General features: G+C 37.9%; 1 protein-coding gene across 1 annotated transcript; it reads left to right on the forward strand.

The window, feature by feature from the left end:
* The first annotated feature begins 1,566 nt into the window (after nt 1-1,566).
* On the forward strand, nt 1,567-11,378 carry LOC149113601 (uncharacterized). Its single transcript, XM_089286145.1, has 4 exons — nt 1,567-8,531; nt 9,032-9,209; nt 10,043-10,130; nt 10,469-11,378. The coding sequence occupies exon 1, from the start codon at nt 7,721-7,723 to the stop codon at nt 8,318-8,320; it is 600 nt and encodes a 199-aa protein (XP_089142271.1). The 5' UTR covers nt 1,567-7,720; the 3' UTR covers nt 8,321-8,531; nt 9,032-9,209; nt 10,043-10,130; nt 10,469-11,378.
* Nucleotides 11,379-11,632: the final 254 nt, after the last annotated feature.

Below are 11,632 nucleotides of genomic sequence, written 5' to 3' on the forward strand. Positions count from 1 at the left end.
TAAGTACTAACCATTTTCAATTTCAGGACCTTCGACTATAGTAAGTATTTTATCCGCACTGAGCCCATTTTCGGGGGCACGCCCATGTTAGTGTAGCATAATGTAGCAAACATGTAATATATTTCAAACAATAAATCCAACAAAACTGTGTCTCTGTGTCTTTTTTTAGCCTAATGACTAACATTAATTTACAGCAATAATGCATAGTGTGAAGCATTGTTGAACGATGCAAAACAAGACAAATTTAGTACTAACCATTTGCAAATGGTAAGTTACTTGAGCCCATTTTCGGGGGTTCGCCCATTTTCGGGGGTTCGCCCATTTTTGGGGGTTCACCCATTTTCGGGGGCGCACTTGCAGCCAACGCACAGTTAAACAAATTTAAAAATAAGGTGAGTAGTCAAGGCATTTCTGGCCCACTTTTAAGGGCTGGCTCATTTTCGGGAGCAATATCTCCAGTCTAGTATACGGGTGTAGCTGTGCAACGTGGTCCTGAGGGCAACACCATCACAGGAGCCATCAGGAAGGAACTTGAGGAAGTTTGAGAGAACAGTTGTCTACATGAAATTAACATCTGTCTGAGTTTCCAGGAGGATTTTGGATCATGTGTGTTTGGGTGGTAAGTCATACATGCATACATGTAAATAGGAACATGAACATGATAACATTTGTGCTCTCATTTAAGTTTCCAGGAAGCCTCCACACAGCCAGTGACACCAGTCACAAGGAAAGAGCCCCTTCCAATGCAACCTAAAAAAAAAACAGGTAATGACACAAATAAATTCTGCCATTTAGCTGCTGACTTTTTTTTTTACATGGATCATTTTTAAGCAATTAAGTTCTTTCATCATCTTCATCATCATCACATCCTTTTCCCATCTGGGAAATAAGGCTTTATGAATTGCCTGTGGATGAATTATTGGAAAAAAAAATTACCTGAAGGTGCCTTTTTTTTTTTCAACAGCACAAAAGATGAGGCAAAACACTCAAGATCAATTGTCTGTGAAGGAACCAAATTATATACCCTTATTTATGGCATTTACAAAATATTTTTGACACGATATATTCAAGGTAAATTGTCTGAAATGAGATCAAATTTTACACCATCTTTCACCATCGACTGTGGACAGAGGAGGTCAAAATTTTGGTTTATTCATTAATCAGTTATCACTACTAAATTATTGACTGTTATTTTTATCAGGTACAACTGATGTCACCACTAGCTATTGACAAGACAGTTATCTGTTGAGGAGCTCAAATTGATCATATGTCGCTTATCAGCGTAAAACAACAGTGCATTTATCCTTATTTTAAGACAACAGGGCCCTATTGATGACAGTGATGTGTAGAGGCTACCCTGTATGATGCAGAGTGATGTGAATAATATGTCTCTGTATGTCTTTTCCAGTGTCATAAAGAAAATACAAAAAGCCAATTATAATACCTTTGGATGCTTTAAGCCAATTGTCTGTCAAGCAGCTCAAATTATAGACAGTTTTTCGCAGTATAACTGAAAAAAATAATGGATTACATGGATTATTCCTTTTGGAAGGATGCTATATGCCCAATTGTCTCTTGATGGGAAAAATAATGGGCAACATTTTTCAGCAGTGTGCAAAAAACATTGCACCAGGATAATTGTCTGTCACTGCAAAATTGTTTTAAAAAATAATGGGCAACATGTTTCTGCAGAGTACAAAAGACATTGCACCAGGATAATTGTCTGTCACTTCGAAATTGTTTTAAAAAACTTTATTCCACATTATGCCTCAACAGTGTCTAGTTTTAAATTTTGCTAGGAGCAGGATAATCTGAGGAACAACAACCTTGAGGTTGAGCAGCCAACAACACAGATGACCTCCAGACGCCATAGTACCAATGGTCTCAGTGGAGAAACTTATCCATGCTTAACTGGTTCTGCCGCAAACTTGGAAAGAACCTGGTAGCAAAGAAGGATGACACACCAACACTAAACAGTTATGTGCATTTCAAAGGAACCCGACAGGAAGTAGCAGGTCACATCTCAAAAGCAACAAGTGAGGACTGGTAGTGAAATGAAAGATGGACTAAATGGAACTGCTTGTCATGTTTGATGGTGAGGGGCTTTTTTGAATGCTATGCGTCACTCTTTTACTCTGCTGGAATAGAGAAGTCTCTCAAGGTGATTTGGATGCAGTTATAGAATTTACTCTCCTGTAGTAAAGTCATAACCCCTATCAAATGACTCTTCATTGTCCAGCCGTTTCATTTGTCGATAATGATATGCTGCCTCTTCAGTTGGCAGAGTTTGTCTGTCATCTTGACATGTTAGTCAACATGCAGAGGAAATAATATTCTAGTCAGGGAAGCATTGTGTTCTTTGACAAACCACTGCATACTGCAGGGTCCTATATAAACTGTGCCCTTGAACCCAAAGACTTTTAATACAGAGATGACATTGCTCTTGATGCAATGTTTTGTCATGTTACATGTAAGTCATGGGGTGATCAATGTTGGCACAATTCTACTCACTGATGAACAATTAGTTTATGTTTTGGAAGCTGTGCAAGGGATCATCAGTGTCGCTGAGCAGGGGCCGCTACATTAGTCCAATATTGTAATCATGCCTTGTATTTCTCAAGAATCACACTTTCTTTCAAGGTTTGATTTTTCTGCCTGTAACATCTAGTACACCTGGTAACATCTGATACACAGATACCAGGCCAGAATACTGTACTTCAGTGGCCTATCAGGAATCACAATTTATTTCAAGGTTTGATTTTTCTGCTTGTAACATCTGGTACACCTGATAACATCTGATACATGGATACCAGGTCAGAATACTATACTGCAGTGGCTTATCAGGAATCACACTTTATTTCAAGGTTTGATTTTTCTGCCTGTATGTCCCTGTTCACAGTCCATTAGACTATAGATAGTGATGGCCTCCAGCCATGATTTGAATTGGTTATACATTCAAATGAACTGACATCAATTTCCAATCCTCTGACAAAGACTTTAAACTTAAGTCTTTTACAGGCTCAGTTAAGCAGTCCTTTTCAGGACTCTTCCCCCCAGACAGTCACACTAGAGGAGTGTGATTCTTTACAACTTACAATTTTTCTTCTTTCTGGAATACATATACCACAACAATTAACCAGACTCCTCACTTATCGTTGGATGGACTACATTGCTAATTTAGTGATCGAGTTGACAGGGAAAAATGTTCAGCTCTGGACAAATAAGACCTCCACTGCAACATTAATTAATTGGAGCCAAAAGTCTTTCTGTGACTTCCTGTGCTATCAGTCTGTCCTCTGTCAGTGCTTTTGATGATGTAGTAAATTGTGGTAACATCTGATATATGGATACCAGGCCAGAATACTGTACTGCAGTAGCTAATTATGCTTGTGCAAATGCAAATAATAAGGTAATAAATGTACTCAGTATCTGATGATCTGCTTGCGAATATTACCAGTAACATTATATGGAACAATGTAAAGGTGCACCTTTGAGCAACAGAATGCAACAACTTAGAGCATGTGTATCTATCTCTGTCCTTTTACAGCCTTTGTTTTTATCAGCTTGCATCTGAATGCAACCAACACACAAGGGACTCCAGTAAGCAGCTGTTGAGCTCTAAGTCTTTCTCTTTCACAATGTAGAGCTTGGTTGTCCTCAGGTATTATTACCAGTCCAGTACTATTTGTGTATGTTGTATGGCTATCTGAGGCCAGAATTCTGCACCCTGAAGATGTGATGTGGCACATTGGCAGCAAAATTAAAATTACTTTATGATCTTGTCAAAAGAGATGGCAAAATCAGCCAGCAAGACCAAAACAATCATGAAGACACACAGTGACAAAAGAGTTGGAGTGCACCAGGACGAAAAAGGGTGAGACTGAACTGATTGCAAACAACAGAGTACAGTGAAGAGCTACATGTATGGTACAAGACCTGTGCCTCACAAGGGGCAAACACAATTGAGACTAAGACTCAATCTAACATTAAATTTGCTTGCCTCAAACCTTTGTGTCAACACTGCATTTAGCTCTGTACTCTTCCACATTAAAGGAGTTGTTATAAGCTGAGTAAAGATCTGTGCTTGAATAAAAACTGCGCAGGAAAACTCTGCAGGTATTCTCATTTCTACAACAGACTGAAAAAGCTCATTTGGCCTAGCTCTAATCATCACAAAACAACTATGTGAATTTAATGCTGAAACTTAAGGGGTTATTTGATCTTTCTGACAGACTGTAGAACTTGATGTTATTGACTGTGTTTTCATTCACTTGTAAATTTCTATTTGCTTTGCTGATGCTTTCAACGAGTGCTTCATCATCAAATCTACAAAAAATTTAGTGGATACCAGGCTTTAATACTGCAACCAAGTAGCTTGTGTTCTGTGAATTGAAGTGCAAATATTTCTCCATGCCCACATGAGCTCCACTCTAATTTTGATTAAATGTCTTTGCTCAAAGACTACCAACAACAATCACAATGCAGCTGCCCCCACTAAACCACAGAGATTTCTGTGCTAACACTCAACTACAGTGTGCATAGGTATGGCTTATTTGTTACTTTCCCTACTTGCAATAATTCAGTTCAGTCCTTTAAAGCCAACTTGGACCATGATTTTCCAGATTACATTGCTCTGACTGGCTCTGGCCTTGACCATCACATCACATCACATCACATCACATCACATCACATCACATCACATCACATCACATCACATCACATCACATCACCCTTGACTAGAATGTACACTACAATGTAAACAGCTCTGGTATGTTTCTACAAAAGTGGGGCCACTGGAGGACAACAGTAATCTCATTCAAGATGGCAAAGAGCTTACTAGAGATATCAGACATTGGATAGAGATTAATCAAGTGTGCATCAGCAAAATTACAGAAAGATGGGGGAACTTACTGTAAATATGGACCTCATGGTGGACAGGAAGATTATTTTAGACTGCTGTGGAGACCTAATCTAATTTCATTACATTAGTTATTAAAGAGCAAGCTGCACATCTTAAAAGGAAACCTGCAAATTAATAATGGTGCTTGAGTGTCTGAGGGACCTGGAAGATGTTTATTTTGTGTCTCACATCCAATAAATAGCAAAACTTACAGCTTACTCACAACATCCTGCACATTTCCTGGGAGGAAAGATCACCGAGAAAGGAACTTTGGAAGAAAATAAGGCAAGATAGACATTGGACCTGCTTAATTCAATGGGAGAAGACTGTCCACCACTGAAACATCACCATCAAAAACTGGTTTCAGTCACTTAATGTCTGCATGGCTGCTTGTTTCTCAATGCTGTCTAGCTTCATGGCTAAGCCAGAAGCTATTTGTGTCAGAGACACAAAAGACCTGTCCTTTAAGGGCACTACCCCCTGCTGCCATAGCAAAGTACTCATATGCCACAGCTTGAACCTGTGGTCACTGGGATCCTTGCCTAAATATACCCCAGGCCTGCAAAATCTTCTAGTTTTCTTCCTGGTGATTCATCAAATTAAAGATGAGTTGAGGGGTGGGACCTTTTGTTGCCTCCAGAACCTCCAACAGCAGCTCTATTGACCTGCATTTCTTCAAGTGGCTAAAGAATTAGAGCACCTGGAAGTTGACATGGTTCCTCCTAGTTCACTCATGCATTATCCTTGTCATCACTGATTGCAGCATTTAAATACTACTTGATCATCTCTTCTTGCGATGAAGACTCCACCAATTACAATGTTGCACCGCAGCCACATACAGGATTTAGCTTTCAGTTCCATATCTTAATCATCTCTCAATGAAATTTTAAAGAGCATTGATGATATATTTTGCCTGGGCAGCCTTTTCTCTCTTCATTGGTTACCCCCTGCAAGCTGACTTTGCTTGCAGTCATTAGAAGGATGTATTCATCATAACTTACAACAATTCCTGGTTTGCCATTTAAAGTAAATCAAACAATATATTTGGAGTGTAATCACATACAATCTACAGCTGGATACAATTTGGACTTCACCTTTACATGACACATCAAGTAATCTTCAGTGCAATCATCTTGTGAAACCTTTCTCTACTTGATGACACATCCCCCTATTGGAAAATCAACGGGAAAAAAAATATGGAAGATAATCTGCCCCAAACTAGATTGCATTGTGTGATTCTGCTCTTATTTACTGTATGCTGTAAATACCTGTCATGACTGATCTGCATGCAAGAGAATTTCAACCCCTTGGCTCCTGTGGACTGATCAAAACTTGGATCACCCCTTTTGAGGCCTTACCTACTCTTACAATATTTCAATACTGGTTTAAACAATGTTTGCTAAAAGTACTGAGCTATTCTCTTCTCAGCAGTATCTCAGGTTTAACACTATTCAATTTCTTGCTAGACAGAACACTCACATGCCCCTGACATATCAAGAATTGATGATTATAAATTTTCTGTTATTTTTGAGAATTCACTCTTCACAACCTCACATAGAATTGGTCTACAGTTTTGTTCCCCTTCTGGATACTCAAACATCTTCCTCCAAATTGATGCTTTTCGAAGTGCACATCTGTCCTCAAGTTTCATTAGTTTTCAAATTGCAGACCAATTGTCTCTGACCAGCTTTATTTCCTTGCCTCCTTGAGCTAATCATGCTGCTGAAAACTTCAATAAACATGGCATACTTCAGCCAGCAAACTGGGTCACAATGGTTTTCTTGACCTGAGGGTCAGGTTGTGGTTTGTTGTCTCACATCATCATCTTTGTCCTTTCTCTATTCTGAGTGATTTAGGCTGTTTTTGCTTGTCTATACTCTACACAACTCTTTTTTGGTAGGATTTTCTGACTCCTATCAGTCAAACCCCATCTGCCACACTGATCTATTTTTGTTTATTCTCAACAGTTTTCCGCATTTCATAAATAATCATTCTTCTCCCGTTTTGAAACATTTTAAGTTCAAAACAAACTGTCATATTTTTTTGGGAAAGCAAGTAACAAAATGTATTCAAGCTAACAAAGGGATTCAAACCCATAACCTTTCCATAGGTTATTGGTTTCAAGTGCTGAGCTGTCAAATCCACTGGAAGTGTTTGAGGCCACTTACAGTGTTTAAAAAATTGTCTTACCTATATATGGATACTGTGAAAATTGTTTGCTGTTCAGAATTTTCTCCAGAGTTTGAACTGAATTACGTTATTATGTAGTGACTGGTCAGCCAGCAAAGTGTTTAACAAAAGTGAAAATTTAGGCTTGAATGGGATTCAAACCCACGATAAAAGACTGCAGTCTTGTACACCTCACCGTGCAAATTACAATGTGTTAGTCACTTCAGGATCAAGTCAATTATTGGATAAACTTGATTTTTAAAATCACAAAAAAGGAACAGAGTTGTTCAAATAATCTTTTTAAACTTATTTTCATCAAAATGTGATGCCTGTTTACTTCTGACACCAAAAGAATCATGTGAAAGGAAATTTCAAGCAAATTCCGTTAACAAAAGAAGGTAAGTAGGTAAAAAGGAAAAATGTAAAGGGTTCAATGGGATTCAAACCCATGAAAAGGGACTGCAGTTCAACTGCTCAATCAGAGCTTCAAAGCTACTGGGAGCATGTAAGATACAAATATCTTAGCCTATGAAAAGAAGACTACATGATAAATCACTATGAAATAAATCATGTAAACTGAGGGTGAAATTCATTGCTTTGAATTTCAGTCACTGTTCACATGTATGATTTATTTCATATAACTGTACTATCATGAAAAGTAATTTGTGTGCTATAGAGTTCCAGTCCTCAGCAACTGTCAACCACAAGCAGGATTTGTCAGTCCTTACAGAGTCAGGTCAGACCATCAGGACCAACCAGGACAGTGGATCTGTCAGCCCATGGAGAGCAGTCAAGTCAGACCATCAGGACCAGCCAGGACAGTGGATCTGTCAGCCCATGCAGAGCAGCCAACTCAGACCAACAGGACCAACCAGGACAGGGGATCTGTCAGCCCATGCAGAGCAGTCAAGTCAGACCATCAGGACCAACCAGGACAGTGGATCTGTCAGCCCATGCAGAGCAGTCAAGTCAGACCATCAGGACCAACCAGGACAGTGGATCTGTCAGCCCATGCAGAGCAGTCAAGTCAGACCATCAGGACTAACCAGGACAGTGGAACTGTCAGCCCATACAGAGTGTTCAAGCCAGACCATCAGGACCAACCAGGACAGTGAATCTGTCAGCCCAAAGAGAGCAGTCAAGTCGGACCATCACGACCAACCAGGACAGTGGATCTGTCAGCCCATAAAGAGCAGTCAAGTCAGACCATCAGGACCAACCAGGACAGTGTATCTGTCTTCATACATGTAGAGTAGTCAGGACCAACTAGGACCGTGTAACAGGCCAGCCAGGACAATGGATCTGACTAAACAAAGCAGTCAGGACCAACTAGGACCACGGACCTCAATGTTAACCTATACACTGCAGTCAAGTTGGACCATCCACTAACAGGCCAGCCAGAACAGTGGATCTAGATGCAAACCTATACCGTGCAGTTAAGTTTGAAAGCCAGCCAAGCCAGGTACAGTGTATATACAAGAATTCTACATCCCAGTCATAACAGCTAGCTAGTAATCACCTAATATTACACAAGTTTAAGACAGTACCACTAACCACAAGGCATACTAAACCCATTCTAATGCATGTGTGATATATATCACTGCTCTTAGCTATATAGAAGTAAATTATGTTCCTGACCAATTATTCACCTAGTACTGGGCCAAATTAATAAAAATGTTGGCCTCAACATAAAATAGGAGGAGCGTTAAGTAATCATAAAAGTTAGTGCCAAAAACCACTCTGCTCCAACTGCTTTGAAAGCTTTCATTGAAATATTTTGATTTAGTCTAAAAGTCAAGAAGAGACTGTACAATGTCATCTGTAGAACTAGCATTTTATATATTTCAGATTTAACAAACGAATAGCAGTCTTTATTGATAATCAGACATGAGGTATTCAGACCTAATGAAAATTACATTTCTGATACCTTGTCAGTAACATTTGTTTTCTTGCACATTTTAGCTCCATGTAAAAATTTGTCTGAGATGACTGCTTATACAAGCAATTGCAGATGTGTACCTGTTATGCAGCTCATCATGATGCCATAGTCACAAGAGGCAATAGAACAGCAGCCCAGTTGGATCAACCTGAAAGGAATTGAAGAAAAATTAACACGAGCAAGCTACCCTGGTCTTGAAAGGTAAAAAAATACAGTATATTAAAAATGGTTATCATTAACCACTTATTTTAAATTACCCAACCTTTCCTGACCTACACTATGACAATGTCAGAGTTCACAAAGAGACAAGAAATGTTTATAAGACAGGCTATTATTATTTTATTATTAAAAGAAAATTGTTGGAGAGCAAGACTTTGATCTCTAGTTACATGTACTGTCAACTTTTATATAAAATCCTCAAAATTTTGTTAAACATTCAAAGCACTATAGTTTTCCTTAAATGTCCCTGGTCAGTCAAGCTACATGAATGTCAACAATGTTGCTAATTGCATTGAATGCTCTTTCCATTTCTAAAGGTTGTGGTCTTTTACATGTAGTTGAAGCCCTTTAGTTAAAATATTTTTTCTTCACAAAAATAGGTCCTTATGATTATTATACATGCAGGATCCCTTCAAAACTAATTTTCAGCAATCATTAATTGAAACACAAGCACAAGCATGAACGGATCATGTGCCCCCAAGGAAGTGTTGAACGAAACTCTGGATATATATACCCTTGATTTAGATCTTGATCGATACTTACTCGACACTGAATCGACACTGAATCGACACTGAATCAACAGCCAGATGATAGTCGGCTGAGTGTTGACCAACATATATGCATCAATTGAAAATTAGTCTACTCCTGACCAACTGTCAACCAAGATGTCAATTGAGTGTCAACCGAGGTGTCGATTGAGTGTCCATCGAGTGTATCAATTGAGGGTATCGATTGACACTCAATCACAGATGCCACGATAAACTAGAGAGGTCAGCAAGGGAGTCCAAGTGTAACGACATTCTCTCTCTTCTTAGGCCATGGTCAAACAACAAAATTTGCAGGAACTGAACCTATTATGCAAATCATGGTGTTGGTGACACAGTGCAGGACGACACATGAAGAGTAAGTACCTGTTTGTTGTTTTGATACTTTCCCTTATGTTGCTAACAGTTATATACTTTTTGACTCATAAACATTGTTTACTTAGACCTTCTAAATTTTATGTACATGTAGATACATATGTACACATAATTGAATTCTAAAATCTCCATAATCAACAGTTTCTAACATTTCTCAAGCAAGGGAAGAAATTTATTCCTGTGCAGAAACATTGTATGTTTTACAGGCAGTCCTAGTTACATGATTTTATGCCCATTTGCAAGAAATGAGTCTGAGAACAATTTACTCACTAACAAAAGTCACGTGTGCAAATATGGTGATTTTCGTTTTGTTATTTTCAGTCAACAATCACAGATGATTGCTGGACAGGAAAAAGGCAAATCACTGGATCACACAAAGGACAAGCAACTTGATGATGACTCACTGAAGATGGCGGCAGACGATCAAGACAATGCAAAGTATTCTGGAGGACTTATAATTTTTAATTTATTTTCATTATTAATTATGTTTGTCATGCTATTTCTTTTCAGTAGACAGCCATTAGTCACATAAAGATTTATGTTGTGCATCAAATGAAAATTCTAAAAAACTAATATTCTTGTTCTGTACAAATAATAGCAACAAAGCTATTTATTTAAAGTCAAATAAATAGCTTAAAATGCTAATATTTAACAGTAACAGTCAAGCATTATTAAGAAATAATAGCCTAATGCTATCATTAATGAAATGATAGCTTGAATGCAATTATTTCAAAATAATAGCTTGATGAATTTTTCCTATTCAAAAATTTTAGCTTCCTGCAAGCTATAATTTTTGAATAGACTCTTGAAAATTATTCTTTGTGATATATAAGGATAGCTCAGGAGAGTTCTTATAAATTAGAAATTTCATTTGATGTTAAAGACCCACTTCTGTATGTGATTAGATTTGTCTTCTGAAAAGAAACTGATACAGACATGACAATTAAGCTTGTTGGCAAAACTGGACAAGATGAACTCATTACGTCAATAACTTGATTTCTGTCGGAGTCTGCATAGTGAATATCAAGATCATTAAATGCAAGGTAGACTTGAATTTTAAACCACAAGATTAATCAATTGATATTAATTATTATCATTAGAAGTTCGAAAGGAAACATCTGGACAGTATGAACTCTTCTTGATTAACATAAGCTAAGCTGATAATAACATAACCCCAAACAACAACTAATGCTCTTAGTAACTCATGGAGAGTTCTACATGTTTCAGTATGCATTGAAAAAAAAAAAAAAAAGAATCAAAAACCTTTTTGCATGATTTAAATCTGCTTTAAAATTCAAGTCTACCTGATACTTGGCAGTTTTCATGAGTTTTAAAGTGCTAGTAAGAATAAAATTAAACCTTGTTTTGCTGAAGAGAAAATTTCTTTTTAACTATCCGAAGTAAAGTACAAGTTCTGGTCAGTTGTTAGGGCCTAGGCTTTTTGCAGTATTGATTCAAGTTACATTTGTCATTTATGAGATGTCA

Source organism: Orbicella faveolata, unplaced genomic scaffold, assembly GCF_042242905.1.
Source record: "Orbicella faveolata isolate gen_17 unplaced genomic scaffold, um_ofav_v1 contig_14, whole genome shotgun sequence".
Taxonomy (NCBI): domain Eukaryota; kingdom Metazoa; phylum Cnidaria; class Anthozoa; order Scleractinia; family Merulinidae; genus Orbicella; species Orbicella faveolata.